General features: G+C 44.7%; 1 protein-coding gene across 1 annotated transcript; it reads left to right on the top strand.

Annotated features, from left to right (window-relative positions):
* The first annotated feature begins 2,307 nt into the window (after positions 1-2,307).
* 14-3-3epsilon (tyrosine 3-monooxygenase/tryptophan 5-monooxygenase activation protein epsilon) lies at positions 2,308-23,287 on the top strand. Its single transcript, XM_075685231.1, has 5 exons — positions 2,308-2,553; positions 9,938-10,137; positions 18,304-18,410; positions 18,957-19,300; positions 20,575-23,287. Exons 1-5 carry the CDS (start codon positions 2,490-2,492, stop codon positions 20,628-20,630), a joined length of 771 nt encoding a protein of 256 aa, XP_075541346.1. The 5' UTR covers positions 2,308-2,489; the 3' UTR covers positions 20,631-23,287.
* The last annotated feature ends 435 nt before the right edge of the window (positions 23,288-23,722 follow it).

Consider the following 23,722-nt stretch of genomic DNA (forward strand, 5'->3'; position numbering starts at 1 on the left):
ACTGTGAATTACATTCACTGATGTTAAACAGACCCTTTTAATCATTGTAAAGCTAGCTTCCGTGCAAGGCTGTTTGCCAAATTAATGGTGGTGAAGTCAATTTTGTAATCAACGTGCACAGAAACACTTTTTGCTTTATGAATCGGAAAAAGCAGACATGGCTATCTCAGTGAAATCATGTGCGAGATACAAGCCTCCGGCATGTGCAGCTAGCACATCTTCATTTGAAGTGTGACCGGTGCAATCATTAGTTGGATGAATGCGCAATGCAGACATGTGCACTTTCACATTATGAAAAGAGTCTGTTAGTGGTAAAAATATATACCTCAAGAATGTAACACAAGTCAAGACCAGTACACTTGAATGCATAGGAGAGTTGTACAAAGCAAATATCTGTTTTACGAAGCAGGCCTGTGTGTGCAGTCATGTACAATGTTGTGAAAAATGGCAATTCTGTGCAATCATTTGGGGAGCTAAAGGCATAGTGGTCTAGGGTGCCGTCATGCAAGATTATTGTTGCTGCCCTTATATTTTTCAATACTTATTGTAAATTTTTTAATAGTGACAAATGAAAATTTAGTCAAGGATAGCTTCCATCACATGAGTAACCTATAGTATGCACTTCCTGTCCACTCAGTCCAGGCAATACATTGGGCAGATCCCAAAGGTGGTAATATCTGTTAAGCACCAAGAACTCTAAACTGCATAATGGATTTATAATGGCTATTGTCTGCAAAAGTGAGCAGAAAATAGTGCATGTCTCATTGCTGTCGTAAGGCACTGCACCATTAGAAAAAATGTGTGTCCAGAAAATCAATACCTCAAAAAGCAATATCAGTTGCTCACCAAGGAGGGACAGTGAAGGCCGGCTGTTTCAGTTTCACTTGATATGATGGGTCTTGAACATTTCCCTGTCAGTTTCGTCCACACTTGCGTGACGAACTTGGCTTGGGCAAACTGGATAGTGTCCACACTTTCAAGGCAATTGTGGCCATTGTGCGATTACAAGCTGCACTTTTATAAGTGGCTGTGTTTTCTGAACAGATGATTTCGTAGTTGGGGGTGCATGTCCAGTGGTGTGTGCTTATAGTTCTCATTCTTTCAACCGGCTTAACCAGATTTAATTTGATGTGTTCTTGTAGCCTAGGCACATGATTTAAAATCGACAATGTTTGTCCTGCTGTGCTTGCACATCCAGTTGCTTGTGAACTAAAATTTTTCTCTGCATGACCTGCGGTCTGCATACTTCAGTTCAAAGTTGCACGTTTAGTAAAACGCTGATGGCATTGGAACTGCCTCGTTTTAAATGTTGCTTTTGTGCATAGCATTGTGCGGTCTTTGAAACATTGTGGCACTGCTGTTAGCACTTGGTTATACTAAAGCTACCAAACCTGCTTAATGCAGCTGTAGACTGCATATTTGGATTCTTCAGAGTGCCAGTGGAGTGACCACATAGAAATCGGTATCAACTTCCGTCATGCAAAGATGCAGTGTTTGGACCATTTCATTCCTTCACAGTGAATAAGTCTTCTACATGAATATTTTGACATGAAGATATGTAACTTTTGCGACACGAAGTTCTCGCGTAGGAAAAACACTCGAACAACAGTTCTTGCTGGAAAGCGGCTAGAAAAACGAAAAATATTTGTGCCGTCTTTATCTTGCTGTGCGCCCCCTTAAGCTAATAGGGAGTATTTGCTATTGCAAACCGAGCGGTACCGTGTCGATAACGAGGCCGAACTTATCGAACCAACCGAGTAGCATGGGCGAACGTTCGCTCCATTTGCACGCGCGGTGTTAATGCAGTGTGCGTTTTAGTAGTCAGAGCGGGCAATTTCGCGCAAAATAAGGAGGTGGAAAAGAGAGGGAGAGCGACATGTTTCCTGGCGTCGGGAATAACGGGAGTCCCGCTGAAAAACCAATTCGAAGAAGCACGGAATAAGCGCGCTAGCTACCGATCGACCCTTCCAAGAGAGCGTTGCGTTTGGCCAACGCCGGCCGGTCTGCGCTAGGAAGGAGAGAAGAAAAGGAAAGGACGGAAAGAAAAAAAAAAGGACGAAGTGACAGCTTCGGCGAGAAATTCCTCGCGTCCATGAACTTGGTGATCCTGCGTGGACAGCATTTGTTTCGCATCTCCGGGGCACAAAAGTCTAGATTTGGTTCCTGACAAGCAGCGAAAAGGGGGTTGGGTCTGTCTCGGAACTATTTCACCGGCGGAGCGCGCGCGGATGCCGCTGCCGGAGACACGCACGGCGGCAGCAGCAGCGGACCGGCTTGCTTTGCGGCGCGGCGCAGCGGCCTCTGTGCGTGCGTGCGGCGGCGGCGCGGAGTAACTTGTCGTTCGTGGCGGCAAAGTGTTGTTAGGCCTGGTGATACCGGGAGGTGGAGCAGGCTTTTTTTTGCTCCGAGTGGGTGCATTTGAAGAGCGTTCCAAGTTATTCAAGCTCGCACGTTCTGCACAAGTTGGTCCGCTCCTTTCCTAGTTCGCCATGGCCGAGAGAGAAGACAACGTGTACAAGGCCAAGCTAGCGGAACAAGCCGAACGATACGACGGTGAGCGACGTTTGGTGCCCTCCCAAAAGCGGTCGAGTCCCTTTTTGGCGTATGACGTTAGGCCTATGTGCCACCTTGCCTCGGCCCGTCGCAACTGTGTTCGTTTTGGATTTCGCAACGAACCGCTAGGTCCTCGTGCAAAGTTCGAGGCAGACGATGCGTGTTTTTCTGCGGTCCGCCGTAACACCGGATGGGAGCGCGTAGCTCGTTTTTCAGCGTACGCATTTGCTGACTAATGCCGGAGACGGGAGAGACTCTCGTGTGCCCTGCCCACGCCAGGAGCGACCGCCTTCGGAACCAAGGGGTTCCGTGGCGCGCGGATAAAATTGAGAACGCCGTGAACAAAGTCATTTATTATAGAGAAATGCGCGATGTAACGCACGCGGAACTATCCGCCAGGCAGCGGCGGCTGCGGTGAGGTCACTGGCTGCTTTGTCCGGCGTTGGCGATATGCCCGGTTTTGACATTTGGCTGGGCGCTAGTGGCTGCTTGCACGGATAGCGTCGTTATGAGAGTTCGGCTATACTTCGAACTGCGCCCATCGTCCCTCCGGGGTCGCCTTTCGCGAGCCGTATTTCGACGATCAAAGTCGGTACGGCCTTTGCCGGCGCCCGGTCCACGCGCCCTACCCCTAGGACCGCGGGGGGAAGTGGAAAGTGTGCGCCTGTCACCAGCTTGGCAGCGGTTCCATTTTCTTTTTCTTTCACTCGAATCGCGAGTGTGTGTAGGCACGCAGTGTCCGTCGTTTCACTGTATAAGCGTGCTGTTGGGCGGAGTCTGTACCTACTGTGGTATGAGCGGATAACGTGGTTGTCGGCAGTTAGCTGCGTTTATAAACAATTCAAAGCGTTTGGCGTACACAGGTCCGGCGCTTGAGGTCTCGGCTGCGGCGAGCCGTTTATTCAGCTACAGGAAATTTGAGTGAGTAAACATTTGCGAAAAGAATGAAACGCCCGTGTTGTATCAGTTTAGACGTAATCAGTCACGTTAATCGGAAACGTCTGCTGGAGAGCAATCTTTTTCTTCGTCAGCTGTAGCAAGTTCGCTAAGGTTGATAACACTGAAGTGGAATTCCATGGGGAGTACGTGTAAATGCCCTGAAACGGCGAATGTGATCACGGGGGCGAATGCGCCTCCTAGTGAACTACGCGTCTGCGGATGAACGCAAGGTCGCAGGATCGAACCCCGGACGCGGCTGCCGCATTGTTATGGGCGCAGGATGCCACACCGCGCTTTTTAACTTCACGTTAAAGAACTCCAGAAGTCCACAGTGTAGCTTTCGCATATTGAGCTCCTATTACTGACGTGGGATGTGTAGATATTCCATTACCGCATCCGAGAAGCGCTAGTAAGGCTAAATGCGGAGGGCACAACCTAGACTAGACAATGCCATTGTTACTGAAATGCAGCTCGCCTTATCATGCTGACAGTATCCCGTAGTTGTAGCAGCGGCTACCGCCCTAGGTTTAATTGACATTGCCCAGCATTGTTTTACTAAATAATGGTTGGTGCCTTGTGGCAGGGTTGTAGCACAGTAATGCGAGCCTTAATTCTGTGTGTACTGCGTACACCTAAACAGTGTCAGTTTTATTTAATATTTACCAAAATTGACGGCATACCTGCCGACACACCTTGCATAATGATTTTACAAATACTGCATCGAGTTTTACAAAACCAGCAGTATTGCAACTTGCAAACTCGTTGGACATATTGAATGAACCAAGATGCGATGTACAGCGGGCACAAGTAAACATTTGGTCTGCGGGCAGATCGCTGAGTTTCGACAGTATCGAAAGGATGTTGGGGATTTTCTCAATTCCTCAGAGTAATGCTGAATACAGAGTACTGCAAACAAAATCTGAATGGAGTACAGCTATTCGGTCATCGACCGCACCTTTGAAAAAGACTTCAGATTGTGAAAGGGCACCAGATGGATACTTACTTCAAACAAGTTTATTCAGTTAAATCCCTAAAGCAGATAGTCTGCAACAGCATAGTTGCTGAATAAGTCACTGGGATATGAAAACAATCGATGCATGTCCCTGCTGTTGCAACTTTGTTGCATCTTAAGAGGTAAATGATCATTAAAAAAGCGCATGTTTATCGCACAAAAAGTGTCTGCTTAGTGCGAACTTTACAAAAATCCATCTTACTTACTTGCCATTCATGCCAGACATGACTTTTTTTCTTCCCAAATTTTAACTGTAAAGGTTGGCAGGCATACATCAGTAATGTATTAAACTGGGTATGGTAGTTATGAATATATAAAGCATGCGCATAAGACCATTTTGGCAGGTCTTGATTTGAAGGGGCGACTGCACCTATATTGTGAAAAAAGAGGCTACCCATTGCTGTAGTTTAGTAGCCATGGTGTTGCGCTGCTAAGTTAGTTTGCGGCATTGGTCCCGGCTGTTGTGGCTGCATTTCAGTGGGGGCAAAGTTCAAAAACGCTTTTGTGTTTAAATTTAGGTGCAATCGTCGTCGGATCATAATTCGGAGGTGCAACACCCCGAAAAATAATAAACAAAGGCTGCCTATACACCAGATATCCAAAGCTTCATGTAATGCATTAACCAGGCACTCAAATAGATCCCTGTGTCATCGTGTGATAAGGCATGTTTGCTACTTCGACACAAACTGAGAATGGCTCGTGAAACATTTAGTGCCTCCTCACGCAGTTCGGTATGGTGACGTGCATTTTTATTGACTTTCAAAGATTTGTTGCCAGCTAAATTTCACCACACAGTCGCATGTTTTGGTCTGCTTCATTAAAAAGGAAGCACTTAGCATCGGTGTCACCATCGTTCATTTGTACGTGTAGTTGCCAAAAGGCAGCAGAACAACTCTGTTCCAGAAAACAGCTCTTCTGGCCTTCAATATGCAATCTTTTTGTGGAATTTTAAAGGTATTAAGAGTAATACAGGTTGCTGCACTGTCTCCATTCACAACTTCACACTGTGGCCTTGTCTGGGCTCTATTGATTTCAGGTCCCGTTCAGGACTGCTAAAATCTTAGTGTAGCATAGGACTAATTCTTAGTTATTTCTATCAACCTGGAGAATGGGGGGAAACCAGGAATAGGCAAGAGGGATTGGGAGTACCTGGGGGCAATTGTGGAATCTTCAGTGAAACTTTCAGAAAATGACCAAGTGAAATGTACCGTTTGCAAAATTATTTTGGTTGGCTAGCTCTGTTAGCTGTTTAGCCAATAAATAGAGGGAAACCTTTCGATAAACTATTTCCACCAAAATCTGGGAAATTAGTAATCGGAGTTGACTAGGGTCCTATGCCCGTGCCACATGGGCACAGAAAATGGCATTCAGTAGTTAAGGCCTTAAGTTCCTGATTTAATTTTTTTCGGCAGAGCTGCCGCATGTCCAAATTTAATGACATTTGAACCGATTATGTTGATAGCAGCGTCTTCTGAAGTGAGCAATTTTAAGGTAATAATAAAGATAAACATGCATTTACAAGTTTAACCTGTCTTCAAGGCTAGTGAAATGTAGAATTAAGCATAGTTTGGTTGCAGTCATGTTGTATGCTTGTTGCCAACATTTAGGACGACTCTGCTTGCAACAGTGTCTCTTCCTATTTTGTGTATTTGTTTTGCATTATATTGAACAATGTGCTTGTTTTTGTGCTCTGTATGGCTTTAAACATATGAAAAAAAAATTTTCCAGCAAAATAGGATGTGGTTTCAAGTAATTTGAAAGGACGCTAAAGCAAAACAATAAATCCGTTTAGACTAATAAAGCATTCTTTGAGAACCCTACAGGCAGTCATTTCAAAATAATAGTTTGATTATTAGAAAATAAAGGTCAAAGTATCAGTATTTGAATTTCGCGCCGAAACCCTGACGCCGGTACGTCGGTGCGACGTCAGATTCCCAAGTATTTTTTCGCATTTGGGCCGCGTTGGCTGAGTAAAGGTTCCCGAAAGTTGCCATGTTTGATATTTGGTTCATTTAGAACACAATGTAGCCAACCTTTACCGCTATATAATTAAGTAGGCCCTAGAAGATGCCATCAAAATTCATGACGTTGCAGTGACTAGGTGTGGGAACTTCAAGGAGGCGTTGCCACCAGTCTTTCGTTCTTGCGCTTTTTCTGGCTTACCAAGCGTCTTATCGTAGTAAGAGTGGTGTTTTCAGTGTCGTAGAAAGGTAGTTTACTGATGCGGAAGAAATCATTTTTCTCTTTAGTGTCCCTTTAAATCAACTGCACTGAGCATGCTATGATGTTGTGTGCATTTCTCAGTCGAATCAGTGATGAATGGCATTATGGAGAATGCCATTTTCTGTGCCCGTGTGGCACGGGTATAAATCTGCTCAGTTGTTGGTACTATGGAACAAATTTTTCCTTGTAGTTCCACAAACCTTATGTGGCCCTTTGACTTATGACGTGCCCCTTATGTGTTTGCTACTTTCTCAGTCATTTTGATATAGGAAGGTGGGGGGAGGGGGCTTTGAAAAAATGAGAGCACTTTATCAAAAGGCTGACGTTAGCCGGCGTGCATACAACTACTGTGGAGCAAAGGTCAGAGAATAAAGTTTTTTCAGTCATCTCATGGGGGGGTTCCACTCAACTCTCAAGGTCTGCGCAAGAATGTTTCACATACAGTTAGCTAGCCACAGTCTTTGACCCCATGGTCGAACAGAACCCATCCGAGATGTCATGAACATGCAACAGGTGACCCTCTCACTCAATGTTTTGTACAAGTGATTGGAATGAATCATTTCCCTGCTCAGCGGCTGGCGACTGTTTCCTTGTGCATAAGGAAATGTGCAAGCTATAAGATGCTCTTTTGTTTTCCTTAAGCAATGTGGGCGTTCTTCTGTTATCCATTAGGTTTCAGATTCTTCCTCCTCTTTCTAAAAATGTTTGTTGCAGATCTCATGTCATGACTTTGTAAAATGTAGGGGAAATACTTTAAAAGCTTCTGCCAGTTCCAATGCTTAGCCTAAGTAAGCATCTTTGCTTTGAAGCCCCAGAAGTTGGTACAAAGATTGCCTTTAATATTGCAAATATGTTACATACGATATGTGTACATGAAAAAGTAATGTACAGAGTGTCCCAGATAAATTTAGCCAAGGCTTAAAAATATTACAGGGATGAAGTATTTTTTCTTTTTAGTTTAATTAGCCGGTATTGATTAAATCAGCCCTGCAAGTTAGAGAAACTTCCAATTGAGAAATTCTAGAACATTCAGCGAAACACCTGATTCAGCAGTATTTAATTTGCTGCCCATTATGTAATCTCTCATCTGTGTCGTAAAGCTCACAAAATGAGTAAAGAAACCACATGACAGGCTGCTTGTGTGCCGTGGTCACAGTGGTCTCAGTTGTGCTGCATAAGAAGCGATGCTTTTAGGCTGGGGTGCTGGAACTGAGATAAGTGACAGGACAGTGACGATTTCAGGTTCTTTATTCTGCTTATTGTTTCTGCAAACAGCAGTGTCTGTTATATTCAGTGCGAGCAACTGGCAGTGCGAACAACTTTGTCACTGCCAGGTCACTTTCTCAATAGTAGTGTGCTAGGTTGGAAGCACTGTTCGTTCATGCTTGGAATGTCTGAGGGCAATGTGATTGCAGCGTGCAGACGTGTAGTTCAAGTTTTTTTTAATGCAAAAGCATGAAATGGCTCATTGAGCAAAAAAGCCAGCATCTGTAGCAGTGAAATGGCACCTAAATTTTTATTGGCTGCGACGCTACGGCATGAGCATGCCTTGACAGAGAAGACCGGGCGAAAGGGAACACCTGCTGGGCACCAGTAGCAGGCCAGGTGTTGCGTGAGTGGAGAGGGCACGGCCGCAACATCACGCCACCCTCGCTCCCGTGTGGTATTCATGCGTTCCTTGTCAGCAAATGCTCTCGCCTGCATTGTAACTGTGCCTCTGTAAGGCCAACTCAAAACGTGCCAAGCATCTCAACGTGCTCACTTGCCCACGAGGAGTTCAGTTGGACATTAATGGTTTAACATTCGCAACTCAGGAGTGCTTAGGTGTGCACGGATTGAAAAAAAAAATTCATTACAAATAAAAAATGATTGTGCAATAGTTATGAAGTGCTGCTCATTCACACGTTTCCTAGAGCGTTGTACAACTTTATCATTGGATATTCTTCCCAACTTTGACTCGTGAAACTTGTTGATCTTGACTAAACGTGCAGCAAAACAGAACAGGAAAATATTGTATGATTTGATGTATAAAACTGTCAATAACATGCTTTTGTTTACGTTCTACATAGCACACTCGAATATTTTGAAACCTTGGCTAAAGTTGGGACACCCTGTAGATGTGTGATGTCGTGTTCTGTGATGCAGACTGGTCATCTCGTGTTTCGTTTAGTACAGGGAGTCCTTGTGCAAAGTTTACCTCTCCTTGCAGTGTTCATTTCTGTTTATCAATGCTTCTGCTAGCTTACTGGGGAATCCTGACACGTTTCCTTTTTAAAGAGATGTGATGGCCTGCCATATGATTTCTATATGTACTAGTCCTGGCCTTCTTATTTTGTACAGTATCCGGTGTTCTCATGGGGCCTCACTTCCACATGTAACTAATACATAAAGCTTCTTAAAGGCAACCTGGAGCATAATATTGAGCTGCACAAAAAGTCTAGTAGGTTGATTGTCTAGATAGAAAGTGGCTGCTGTACAAACATCACCTGTGGTCTAAGTTTTAAAACGTTAATCTGTTGATGATTGTATGTACGTACTCCACTCACTGTGTAAGCTACTTGATGTTAGCCTACCAGTGCCTGGAGGTGAATGCATATATCATACTAATCTTTGCTGCTGTAAGATTGTTAATTGGGGCGTGAGAATGGTAACTTTCTTTTGTGTTTCTAAGATCTGTCGCTGTTTGCCTTCTCTTGGAGCATGGACAGTTAAGGATATAGCAGTGACTTCAGAAGTGCAGCCTGAGCTTAGTGTACGTGCAGCATAGCAAACCTCTGAGGTTGTGCACATAGCAAAGGATTTTGTTCATTTCGTGGTGCCCATGACTTATGAACCTGTCTCGAGTCTACCTAGTGTTACTTTCTACTTTATAGAAGAGAAAACAATACATATTGTGTGCGTCTTCATTGTGGTCTGTGCTAGATCATGTTTTGTTTCAGTTCATTCAAACAAATGTCATACTAGAGGACATCAGATGAAACATGGCTGGTTTCAAAAATTACACTATAGCATTCGCTCTTCCTGGGCATAGCACAACTGTGGTTAACCCTAAGATTTATTATCAGTCTGGTGGTGTATTGTGACAGTAGCTGTCACAGGTTCATTGTGACAGGTTCAAGTTTTTTGTTGTTAGATTGTTGTTTGTGTGTGCGATGTTGGTTTTCCGACCATTTCCCATTCTGACTTAAGTCTGCATGTTTGTCTTTACAGAGATGGTTGAGGCTATGAAGCGGGTGGCATCCCTGGACGTGGAGCTAACCGTTGAAGAGCGCAACCTCCTGTCAGTGGCATACAAGAATGTGATTGGTGCCCGACGTGCCTCCTGGCGTATAATCAGTTCCATTGAGCAGAAGGAAGAGAACAAGGGATCCGAGAGCCGGCTCGACATGATCCGCCAGTACCGGATACAGGTGCGTCTCATTGCTGAATGCACATTGAATCCAGTGGCATGTGCATTTTCAACAGCAATGTGAGCTGCTTCCACATTAATCCTATAAGTTCAGAAACTTGCGGGCTTTATGCCAGGTGGAGCAGGGCGCCGTAGTTGCTGTAACATAATTTGACAAAAGCTCTTGGAATGAAGCTGTAGTATGTCTACCGGGACAAGAAGATGTCACATTTATATGAAAGCCTAGTGTGAAAGGCTGTTCTGGTTGAATGGCTGGTTCGTTCCCTTTTGGTGGAGTGCCTGCCTGTCTTAATGAGACTAAATCACAGCTGCATGGTTGGTGATGGGGGGGGGGATGCAGTTTTGCAGTGGTTCAAACAGTTGCACCATCTATTGCAAGTCAAAACTACAGCTTGCATTGCATTTGCATGGTGTTCTTAATGGTGGGTGGTTAGACCTCCAAGGAGATTGCTGCGTTGTTTTATTTGTTGCAAGAAAAAAGAAGCTACAATGGAATTCCTGCATAATGAACGAAGTATTGGTTCAGCAAAATGTGCAGCACATGACAGAATTCTCATCATTCCCTCTCAGTGTCCCATAAAGGTTAATGCACAAGAATTGCCTCTATAACAAAGCTGTGATGAGCGCATTTTTCCCTTCATTGAAGTTTTCATGAAGCAAGCCTGGATGCCACCATCCTTGAAAAAAAAAACGTAATACTGAGAGCTACTCTCGCGAGTTTTGATGCTAAGGAAATGTTGACGACCAAATGAAATATGAGCAATCTACTGCATTCTTTGTGATGAAAATGAAGTCCACGCTGCATTGCTGCTTGCTAGCAAGCCAAAGCTAGACTTCTGGAATTAAAATTCCTTCCTGTGCCACTAAATCACATGTTTCAGGGTTATTTGTAAGCTTTTGCAATGAAAACTCGCCAGTTTTATGGTGGTGGGATTCAACAGCAATTCGATTTAGTATCATCACTGATGTGTGCTTCTGTATACCTTCAGGCTCCCAAAATTCCCTTTAGGCTTATGAATTTGGCCGATTCTACGGTGTTACAAATTTTGCATCAATTACATAAAAAACTCATTTTCTTTGTGAAAAAGTCTTGAAGGTATTCAAAAATCGGACGGCGAGGTGTTGCGCAAAATGAGTGCGGAAATAATTGTGATTATACATGTGCTGGCAAGACGCCCCCCCATACTCGAAGGGTAGTTATTCGAATCTAGGATGGCCACTATTCTAGGCAAACCCCCGAAATTGGGGCAGTGCAATCTTATATTTAGACAATTTGCAGGGCTGACGCTTCATTCAGACAACAAAAGCGAAACCTGAGGAAACTTTTGTACATAGTACATCACAAGTTCACTTGTTTTACAATTTCAGAGATATTTTCTCATCTTTCGAACAAGTGCACGGCAATCCTCAATGGAATGTGCATGTTTTAGCATATCTTGAACCTTTATGATGTGTTAAATGCTAACAGGAGCTGTCTGATAGTTTTTACTTATTTTGTGGCACTGTGTACTTTTCCTTATTAGTAGTTGATTTTTTTTTAAGCAGTTAGTTTCATTGTAGATGTTTAATTGTCTGCTCATCACGAAAGCTGATGCAGGAGCTTCAAGGCTGTCTTGATTTCACGTTTTCTGGTATACCAAGCGTCCACTTGCAATAGAGAGCTGTTGCAATGAGAGCTGTTTAAAATTACAAAAGTACAATCTAACAGAACCAAGTTAACCTTTTCCCTACAGCATTGTTCAACCAGAAATGAAACAAAAATATTTTTTTAATTTGCCTAACTAATTTATGTATGTTGAAACAACCAAAATATATCCTTAAAAGCACTTTGTGTAAGATGCATGCAAAATATTTTTTTTTGGACATTGAGAGAGGATTGGAGGGGGCTTCACTGCACAGTGGAGAGTCTGACTTTCTGTAGGCCACATTGCAAAAATGTCTCTTTAGAAATTCAGAACAATACTGTGAGAAGCGGGGGTCATACTTGTGGTGAGGGATGTCAGATCTCTAAATTGTAGACTTGATGTGGCACATTTCAAAGCATAGAATAGTCGAACCCGACTATATCACACCCATTTATTGAAATATTCTATATATCGAACAATTTCAGAACACAGTATACTTACAATGAGTATACATAGCAAAAATTATGTTAACATCTAACAAAAATAACAGCGACTTCCGATATAGCGAACGTCAATGGCGGAAAGTGCCCCCCAGAAGTTGGCTTTCCCTCGCAGTGTCGGGGAAACCCGGCAACGTGACTCCATCCAACCGCTCTCCCTACCGTGACTGTGCTGCCTCGGGCGAGCCGTCGACGCCCCCCTGCAAAAAAAAAAATCATCCTGGCCCATCCGCAGCACTTGCTCAGATAGCCAATCAGAGGCCCTTGTGCCCTCATCATGCAGAATGGTGCAAGTGCGAGTAGTCTCGCTGCTTTTCTGGTTTGTGTTTGCACCTTGTGGGCCTCCTCCCATAGTGTTGCCGTGACGAAGCGGCAGAATTCGCTTTTCGTCATGAAAAGGTCTGTGAGCGGTGGCGCTGGCTAACACTCCCAGGGTTCTACTAGGACACATACCGTATTTACACGATTGTAAGTCGACCCCTTTTTTAAAATTTGAAAGTCTGAAGTTGGGGGGTCGACTTACAATCGAAACCAAAACATGGCCCCGCCAAAAAAAAAGCGATACCAACAAGAGCTACAACGTAGTTACAATTTTATGTTTGCTCTATGGCCCTACCCGTATCTTTTTGCTATCCCGCGTGTTTGTTCGCTTTTCGGAAGGGTTTTTCAACATTTTTGAGAGTCTTACAGTGCATGCAACACTCATGGAGGGGGTGTGTCGATAGTTGATGGAAGCGCCGCTGTTCCCATTTGCGGCGGCACCCTCAGAACGGCGGCGCTTGCGGGGGGTATCTGTAGTTCATGGAAGAGCAGACGCCGCTCGCGGGTTTCTCTTTCCGTGTTTAAAAGCATTGGAATTGTTTTGACGAACTTTTTGACGCGTTCCACTTGACTGCCGGCTACGTGCTACTTCTATGCTTCCCCAGTCGTCATGAGTGCTGCAGGCCCACTAATCGTTCGGCACTCGTTCACAGAAGCGTTCAAGGGGGGCTGCCATCCTTTACGCCGAAGAAACAAATCACTGCGCAGCGGGCCGCAATTTCGATGTTTCTAAATGGGTGGTGCGAGAGTGGCGACTGCAGCGAAGCGAAATTTTCACCCTGTGACGGCAAGTGACAAATTTCCCACGTGCCGAAGTCTGGACGCTTTTCGGAGCTGTAGGCTAAGCTTGCGGCGTACGTCGCTGAAATGCGTGATCGTCCCTGCCATTGAAGTGCGACGTGGTCATGAAACAAGCCCGGACCTTCGCCTTAATTTTAAGGTTCTGCTCCACCGTGAGTACAACGAGTGGCTGGCGGCAGAAGACTGCGAAATTACGCCAACCGGACCTGTCAAAAGAGCCTCCGTGATGGCTGCGTGTGGTTGGGTGCATTTGGCGTGGGCTGCTGTTCTGCAAGATGTCCTGGTGCGGTCGTTTGCCAAATTTGAAATTTCGCTGGACCACGACGCGCTGTGGGACCGCAGCAACGATGACGATGGCAGCACTAGTGAAGACGAGTAGTCGAGTGACCATGTCGGCTAACAATAAATTTTCGTTATCGAATGCGCCCTCGGGTATGCTCTTATTTTTTTTTTTTTCCGGTCAAGCGATATGGGGGGGTCGACTTACATTCGAGTCGACTTACAATCGTGTAAATACGGTAAATACCCAAGAAAGTGGATGGGTAAACGGCGCCGCGGTAGCTCAATTGGTAGAGCATCGCACGCGAAATGCGAAGGTTGTGGGTTCGGTTCCCACCTGCGGCAAGTTGTTTTTTCATCCACTTTAATTTCCATGAATTTATCGTTTCTTTATTTCATTTATTAAGCACAAGTAATTTCCCCTATGTTGTCCTTGGTATCAGTGTTTGTTGGCTTCTTATGATATGAGTAATATATATATATATATATATATATATATATATATATATATATATATATATATATATATATATATATATATACACACACACACACACACACACACACACACACACACACACACATATCCTGCAGCATTTGTTGAAACCATAAAGAACTAAACGAAATTTATCAGGGTAGCTTGACTGTGGCAGTGCACAAGCGCCTGTTTCAGCAAGGAGCCCAGCTCGTCTTCAGTCGGAGCGGTACAAACTGTGTGGACGAGCTCAACTCGTCTACGGTAGGGGAAGGGTTAAAGGGACCCTGAAACGATTTTGACGATTTTCTACAAACGTACTGAGTCGTTAGAGTAGGTCCTCCTGATCATTAATTGACACATCTAAGTGCTCCACGTAAAGCGTGTAATTTATTATAAGGTTTTAAAAATGCACATCGCTGGAGATTGCAGCCCACTGTTCGGCGGAATTTTAAGCCGCCCCTACCCATATGACTGAAATCACCCATGTGACGTCAGTGGGGCGAGCTATCCGATTGGCTGACCAGGGCGTGTGATCGGTAATTTTTCCAACTTTATGGTAAACAAATGATGTTCGTAATAGTTGGAATGTTAGTTAACTTGTTTTTATAAAAAGAAAGTAACTTAAGCACTTCCGGCACACAGCAAGTGTCTGCGTGTGTTGCAACGTGCTCCGTTCTTGACGAGAGCTCCGCCGTCAGTGTCGGTCTGTCTTCTTGCCAGCACTATGGTTCGACTTTGTTGCATTGTCCAGCTGAGACATCGTCTCTCTGCAAGTCAGTAGACGAGCGGACTGGCTGCAGCGCATCGGACTGCCGCTATCCGATCGGCGCCAGGATTTGTGCGATGGCGGCTGTCACTGTACACCGGAAGATTACTAACGCAATAGCGTTTCGCGAGTCCGATATTAGGGCAAATGCAAGCGCAAGGGGACAGGGCCTGACCACTTGACTGTGCCGTTTAACTGGTGAGCAGAAGCGCAAATGTGAATTGGTCAGCACGGTGCAGCCACGTGGTGGCATAGAGCTCAACCACACACAGTAGCAGTAACGAAACGTATTCTTCTTTGCTGGTGGCGTAAACTTTTCGCATGCATGTAATCAACACGTTGTTTTTGTAGATGTTTCAAATGTTTTCCACTTGGTTAGAGCAATATTAGCTCTTCATTTGGCTGGTTAAGCTCTGCACCAACAAGTGGCTGGATCGTGCAGATCGATCAGGCCGCTCACGTACATCTACGCTAAAGTTCCTTCATCAGCTTGAGTTTATGCCTACAGCCATCTGCCGAAACACCCAGCTTACATGTGGTTACCGGAATGTTAGACACGGTGGGCGCTACGACAGAATGCTCGCAACGCACGCTGCTTCGATAGCTCTCGCTTGGCCAAGCGACTAGCGGAGAGGTTTCGCGCGGGTGGGGGCAGGCTACAAAACAACCAGAAGTGGACGATGTGACTTCGCATCGTGACGCAGAACCATTGAAAGCGGAGCTTAGCCCCGATCGCTCGGCGAATGAGTTGAGGAGAAAAAGCATGACTAGGGAGGAGGGTAACTTGTAATAGCTTGTAGCTCCATTAATACATAACGCTTCGCTTAAACTGTTCTACTTAAGCTGTACCCTACGCGTCTACAAAATATGTCCGAACCGTTTCAGGGGCCCTTTAAACAAGATTCTTGGCCCTTCGAGGGTCGATTTTTTATTGCACATTCCAATGATTCTTAGGGAGTTATTTCAGAAAAAAATTTACTGTAATTTTTCTAGGGTGACCGTAAAGTGAGAAAAAAATATTTTGCTTTGGCATACCTGTAATCTTCATTCATGAAAAACAACAGTGAAAAAGGAAATAAACTTATAAGAATTGAAAATTTTATGCATTGTTATAGTTCATTCAAGGCTTTGAAAATGTGCACACAAGAATATTTCGCAAGACCCAAATGTTCCTGCTCTTACATTAATATGTACATCCATAGCATAATCGAACTGCGTAGGTGCGTGCATTCAAGAAAACTGTGGTTGTGTGCCCGTCAAAAAAGCAAAACATGTGACAAACTTCCGCTAATCTTCATCTTATCGCCAACCAAAGGCAATTAGCTTTTGCGAGTCTCAACAAAGAAAAAAAGCAACGGAAACGCATGCACGGCGGCATCGTTCCTATGCGCACTCCTGTGAGCACTAAACGAGTGAGAAAGAGGCGGTCGCCCTTTGAGCGATTAGTAGCGAGATAGCCATCAGTTTTGTAAGCGCAAGCCGAAACTGCCCACGGAACAAAGCCCAAACCGTTGCTCGCCCGCACGCGCGCCAATGTGCGAGCGGTACTTAATTGACATGCAGGAGCGAACTAGCGCTAAAACAAACCATACAACGAAAACCAAGAGAGGAAGGCGCGCGAAAAAAATACCCTGTATTCCCACACAGTGGCAGCACATGACAGAAAGGAAAGAAGAAATTGGCATGCTTTTTAACCATACAAACGGCGTCATAAATATACGTCATCGACCATTTTGTACTTCGTTCGTGGCGCTGTATATTTACGTCATTGACCCTCAAAGGGTTAAATAGCACCTTTGGTGCATTAAAAATGAATGGTGGCTATCGAAGCCATCTTAGAGATTCTGAACTGCCTGTGACACCGGATTTTAACAGCATTTGCTCATGAAAAACTTGTTCAACAGTAGATAGTAACTTCACATTCAGGAGAAACTTAGCAAGTTTTAAGAACATTCTTAGCACTGAAATGTCTAAAACATGCAAAAGTGCTCTGAAATTCACGATGTAATGCTGGCATTCCGCACTTGTGATTAGCATGCACTATTAAAGAACTGACATTTCTGTCATTTTTTTTCCCTCTTTTATATAGCTGCAGGCTCCAGAATGACAGTATGAGGCCTCAAATAATGAACCGTAACATCCTTAAGATCACATTCAAAAAGTGCAAGAAATTTCTAAGTGTATGGTCTGTCTACAGGGTATCTCAGACAGTCACGGAAATATGGGGTGCGGGGTGACACATAGTATCACTGGTGCATGTGTCAAAGTAGAAAGCAAAAATGTCTGCCTCCGGGAGCAGAATGTGCACTTCGAAAGATCGCAGATCTCATGATTCCGCAGTAAGTCTGAGGATGCTGTCTTTTTGTCTGAATTTGTCTCTGAAAGCGACGATAACGAAAACTAGCCCATAACATTGGTGGCCGCAGCCTGGTATGCCCACCTGTAGTGCTTGCAGTTAAATTTTCGTAGTGGAATACCTGTTCAGTGGAAAGTTTAAATTTTTTTGGGAGATGGTGCCTATTAGACAGCGAGACATTTTGTATCTCTCATAATCTTTTTTACATTTTCTTAGTAGGTACAAGCGCTTGTGTCTTTACAAACTTCGTTCAGTTTTATCTCGCAATCTTGATTCTGGCAATTTATGTATTTTTTATTACAAATCTCGTCCATAAACTTATATGTGTGAAAAGTGCATTCTTGCAGCTTTTTGTTTATGTATTACGTAAATACTGAGTGCAGTAGTTCCTTTAAAAAAAAGAAAAAGAAATATCTGGTGCAACCTACAAAAACCTACTTTCTTCAATGTATGGAGAGAGTTAAAAGAGGATGTAATAGTGACTTATTGCTTGTTCAAGGAATTCTGCCATGACACCATAGTTTTGTGGTTGACAGCTATCTGATCACGCCTAAATAAAGTTCGATGCTAAATTTCGATCAGGACTCCTGTAGAAGGAAGGTTTGACCTTCCTTTCTCTGCTAATAATCACCCTGTACTAATAAATGAAGCCCTGAAAGTGTTTTCCTATTCTGAACTGCCCGACTTATTGTTGACATTTTAACCCTTTTACGTTTTTCAGTGTACGAAGGCCGAAGGTGGTCACTCTTGGCAGGTTACTTATTTTTGAAGCCACCACTGGCTTTTCATCTGTCACAGATACATGCTGCGTGTGGGCCATAGTGTACGAGTACAGAATTTGGGGACATTATGCAGTTGGAATGTAACACTAAACTTTTCTCTTCAGAAGCACTGCTGCTAATTGTTTCCTGTAGCAGTGTCAATGTTGGACACCAACCTTTATTTGCGCTCTGTGAGCTCTACTTTGGATTGCCGCCAGTTATTCTGTTATGTGTGTTGAATAGCATTGAACTGTTGTTGCTTCCTTTGTTTTGTTGCCAGGTTGAGACAGAGTTGAAAGAAATCTGCCAGGACATTTTGGATGTCTTGGACAAGCACCTCATCCCTACTGCCTCTACTGGCGAATCCAAGGTGTTCTACTACAAGATGTGAGTGCAGGCCATTTTCCCTTTTTCTCTTTCTAGTACACTTGTTTTTATTAAGGGTGTGCAAATACCGAATGTAAATTTTGAATCGAGAAGAAAAAGAATATTGTATCGAACATGAAAACAATTTTCACAAAATTTAATGCATACAAATTTTGGGCAAGAAAAAGAACAGTGAAGTGCTGCACATGCTCGGGAGTCTCCTAGCATTGATACCTTGATAAATGAATGTATGAAGGTCTCAATAACATAGGTTACCAGATTTCAGTAAGTTGAATGAATACACGGGCAGTTCTTTAACAGAATTGTAGGCTGCCTGCTGTATGTATAGCCATAATTTGCTTGGGCAGTGATGGGAGCATTGCTTAGTGAATCAGCTGGCTTGATGTTGCAGGACTCTTTTAATCATGCTTCAATGATACACAGCAGCAAAAGCAGCAGCCTCTTGGTGCAAAAACGGTGTGGCATTGTTGGGACGAACTGGTTAGAGAAACCACTTGTTCAGGGGCTTTTGAAATGGTTAAACGGCTGTTACGGTTGGCCCTGCAGGAAGGGTGACTACCACCGCTACCTGGCCGAGTTTGCGACGGGCAATGACCGCAAGGAGGCTGCCGAGAACAGCCTGGTGGCGTACAAAGCGGCCAGCGACATCGCCATGACGGAGCTGCCGCCAACGCACCCTATCCGGCTGGGCCTGGCGCTCAACTTCTCTGTCTTCTACTACGAGATCCTCAACTCCCCGGACCGGGCCTGCCGGCTGGCCAAGGCAGCGTTCGACGATGCCATCGCTGAGCTGGACACCCTGAGTGAGGAGAGCTACAAGGACTCCACGCTCATCATGCAGCTGCTCAGGGATAACCTCACCCTCTGGACCTCCGACATGCAGCACGACGGTGGGTGCCTACCTCGAGCTGTCCTTGGAAGTGGGGCCTCCTGATACTTCCTTATAGATATTTAGAGGGAAAGCTGGGCACTGTCGTGCTGTGGTGTGCATGCATACCTGCCAACCATCCCAAATTTTTTTGTGAAATTCGCAAATATGGGCTTGCTCTATGATTTTAGGGATGTTTCATTAAGTTTCACAGAAACAAATTTTGTTTGTGAAAATGTTTGCAAGTTTCGGTTGTGGACGGAAATTTAAGGGCTGTTGGCCCCTGATCCGGCGGCCTATGCACTCTCCTAGCGAGCTAAGCCTGTACAGTCTCCCAGTGATCGCAGGCTCGCCTGGCTTGCTAGTCGCTTCTGTCGGCGTCTATAAAATCAAATGTATTGCAATTTAAACGTGACCCTTGTGTACACATTGTGCTGACCAAATGGCATGCAGTCAATGCCACAAGGGCATCTGATCTCAGATTCGATCACTCAGTGAGGTAGGCCTGCCGGCTCCTAGTCATCGGCGTCTGTCACTGGAGGAGCCTACGCTGCTCGCATAGTCATGTCTGTATTGTAATCTTTTGTTTAAAACGAGAAAGCTGTGCAAACGCGTTTGTTTTCACTTCTGCTAAGTCATTCAGACTATCCATTTGCTAAGCCAGTCAGACTGGCGAGAGTCCTGGGCGTATGCTACGTATGCCGCTCGCTCATTTGTACCGTGTGTCCAGAATTGTCGCAGGTGGAAAGTCTGACTCCAGGGCCTTGTAGAACAGATCGCATGCAACAATGCACTATGTGTCTCACGCTTAGTTCACTTGTGACACTTCGCACATTTCACCAAAATGACAACTGACAAAGGCTATGCAGATACCTGGCTATGTTGAATTGTCGAGCCTTGGCAGAAGTGCGGCTAAACAACAAATTTTTCTCACTAAATTGTCATTTCATGTAATTTAACATGAAATTTTGTAAAAAGTTGACAAAAAAACTGCAGCCAAGCAGTCCGGTGAAAATTCATGAAGTGGTGAACAGGGTGGAGAAACAGAGGGGGTGCTTGCTCGGTAGTTTGCGCCAATTTCGAACCACTTAATTAAAAATGGACACGGTGTGCTTGCACGGGTAGGGGCACTCGCTCAGAATTTTACACTAATCGCCACCTTGGGTGGCGTAGATATTAAGGGTGGAATTGGCGCCATTTGAAGCTAGATTCCATAATCTGTTGTGCCCTACTGCGTAGCTCTTAGACAGCAAGCGATAGTGTTTAATGCCTGCAACTGTTGGTTTTCTTCCACAGGTGAAGGTGAACAGAAGGAGCAGGCGCCAGAGGTTGAAGACCAAGATGTTTCGTAAGAGTGGCACTAGGCTTTCTCTACAAAGAATGTGAGCAGCAACAGCAGCAGCAGCAGCCGCAGATGAAGAAAGGGGGGGGAAACCAGTGGTGGATCAAGTGATCTGTCTTTGCGACTAGTACGTGCTTGTTAGTGACCTAAAATGCTGCAGGAGTCTGTCCCTTTCGTTTTTTTTTTTTCTTCCATCTTTTTTTTTTCCAGGTTTTGAAGACACTCAAGCTTCTTTCGAAATCGCAAGAAAATTCAGTGCATTTTAATAGCAATTTTTTTTTCTCTCATACAGTAGAGGAGGGTTTTCTCCCCTTTTTGGTCCTATTGCACACAGTCTCCCCTTTGGCCGCCGCCGTGTCGGACCTGGCTTGGCCGCTGGGCATTTTACTTAGCGTAGCATTCTTGTAACCAGGCCTTGACCAAAACGCTTTGGATGGTATGACAGCAGAGCAACCTGAATGACTGTGTGCGTCGTGCACGGCGGCCATTTCCCCTGCCTCCATCGTGGGCTTCGCCCAAGTTGCGTAGTCGGCCGGCAGTGAGGCACCCCCTGCTTTTTGGGACGCTGTCCACGTGTCACCTTCTTCTGTTACATCGTCTTCTCCACTGTGACATTCACAAGGTTCACACGTTTAGTGAGGTTTTGTTTGGTGTTCAGCTTGTTGAGGGGGATTTGGCATGGAAGAATCCTGGGGGCTTTATTCTTTATTGGAGTCCTCGTAGCGAGTCTTGGTTGCTTTGCGGTTCTGGTCCCCCAGCCCCCCTCCATCTGGCTTTAGGAAATGGGCATGCACCGAGCGCACGTGTTGGGACTCTTCGCTGCCGTCATTTTTTTTTTTTTTTTTCCCTGGGTGATGTGAACGAGAATCTCTACTAAGTTCCTTGGTCCGGAATGTTTGTTGAAACGTTTGAGACATGTTTGTAAAGCTTGCCCTTTGTTTTGACACTGCTGCTTTCGAAACTAGTTTTGGTTGGAGAGATAAAAAAAAAAGCCTCCTTTAGTGTCTGCAGTGTGTGTTTGTTACAGTGTCTGTTGGTCAGCCGTGCAACTTCCTTGCAGTACTCAAGTATATATATATATAATTTTTTTCTTGTTTCGACAAGCAGACATTCCACGATGTACTCGAGATGCCTTGTACTTTAAAGGGGCAGTCCTTCTGCAAACCCGAGGGGTAAAAAAGCAAGCAATAGCATATGCAGCGCCGGCCTTTTTCTCGTGTGCTGGTGTTGTCCTGTGTTCCTTGCGTAGCTGAGGCAATTGGTGTCAAGTCTCAAGGGCAATCCCTGCATCATCTGGGGAGGGGGGCGAAGGAGCGTAGCCATTCACTGCTCAGTGCTTGCTTCTTGGCATTATCTTGATGTTGCCATGGTTACAGCCGGCAATTGTTCAGGATGACCCCCCCCCCCCCGCCTCCTGTGCTTTTGCCAACAACTCGCCAAGTTCAGCACAATTGGCCGAGCATTTTTTTTTCTTCTCAGTTTCTCTGTTCAGGTGGTGCCTTTCATTCACACTTCATGTGTTGCATGTGCCAGAACCGGGATATAGATTTGCGCCATCCAATTTTTTTTAGCCTTATTAGTGTTGCACATTCGTGTTCCCCATACTCTCCCATTTTGAATGAGGACGTTAGGGAGGACAGTCAGATGCTGTGTGTGTGTCGTGTATGTGCCGAGTGTCCTTTCTTTCTTTTTTTCACAATGTTTCTGAAAGTGGTAGTTTTAGTGCCATGTTGGGCACCAGAATGTGTACCTCTGACGTCGAATTTTCCCCACTTTTGTTAAATGCGTGCAGCGATTGTTAATGGTGTCAGTTTTTTTCCATTGCGGTCTTTCCTTTGCTTTCACCTGCTTTTTGGGTGAGCAAGTCTTTCGTGGAGCACAAAGAGTCGCTGTTTTTCAGGCTTCCTGCATTAAGCATTCCGATGTCTTCTTTTAAAATTTGTATATTTGTTTTTTCTACCTTTTTTTTTTTTTTTTTTGCAAGAGTCGCTGCCAACTGAGCTTTTATACAGTTAATTTTTCTTCCCCTGTTCAAGACCACCTTTATAACGGCGGATCTTTTGCATTTGCTGTGGCCCAAGACGACCTCGGTGAAACGAGTCTTGACCCGAGGGCAAAAAAAAAAAGGCACTGCCGAAATGTCTTGGATGTTGCGCTCATTTTATGTAAGAATTCACACCCAAAGATGGCAAAATATTCCTCCAGAGAACAATTTTGACATGTGATGTTGTGTGTGTAAGAACAGCTTCTTCAGCTGATTTTCGTGCTGTGCACATTTTTTTTTTTAGGTGAGTTCTTGTCTTAGTGTTTGTGCAGCATTTGTGAAGCACTTGTGTCTCTGCTGTGGACACACACACATGCCATGTCGGCCCTTCACACACCCCTCTCCCCCTGTTGTTCTTTGGTGCCTCGCTATCTCGGTGCAGCTGGAAATGTGGCCGCAGCGTTTTCAAAGGGGGCTCGTACGATTGTGTCCGAAGAGTGTGGTTTACCCCTGACGTAGTCATTTGCGCCGCCTGCCACGCAACTCTCCCTCCCCTTTGACCACTTTTCCACAGTTCTCCCCCCCCTTTGTGTGCTAGGATGCATGTACTACGACTTTATATCTCTGCATACTATGGCATCGTGTAAATTGGGTAATAAAAACTAAAAATTTCAGACAACCTACAGGCTGCTTCGTTTCTTGCTTTCTCACTCCGTTTGTGGGAGCTGTGACTGTGTGCATCTGCAGTCAATTCCCTAATGCGGAAATGCATGTTACAAGGGCACCAAAAGGAAAAAGCTTGGTTTTATAAACCGGTGGACTGTTTCTTTAACAGTCATTTCACTAGAAAGGTCGATTTGCTGTGGAAATGAATGGCCATACTTTACAAAATCTGTGCCTGAAGGCATGATTTCGCAGATTTCTGCACATTCTGGCCCTCTTTGTGGGAATGGCAATGAATTGACTCTTTGAAGCTGCATATTGACTTTTTTTACCATTCCACTTTCCACAAACCTCATTACGTAACACATAAAATTTGAAGTTCGTTGAACTTGCTGTTTATTTTACATTCATACAGCCCAAGCTTGACAATTCAATTGTTTGGGATCCATACAGCA

This window comes from Dermacentor variabilis, chromosome 3 (assembly GCF_050947875.1).
Source record: "Dermacentor variabilis isolate Ectoservices chromosome 3, ASM5094787v1, whole genome shotgun sequence".
Taxonomy (NCBI): Eukaryota; Metazoa; Arthropoda; class Arachnida; order Ixodida; family Ixodidae; genus Dermacentor; species Dermacentor variabilis.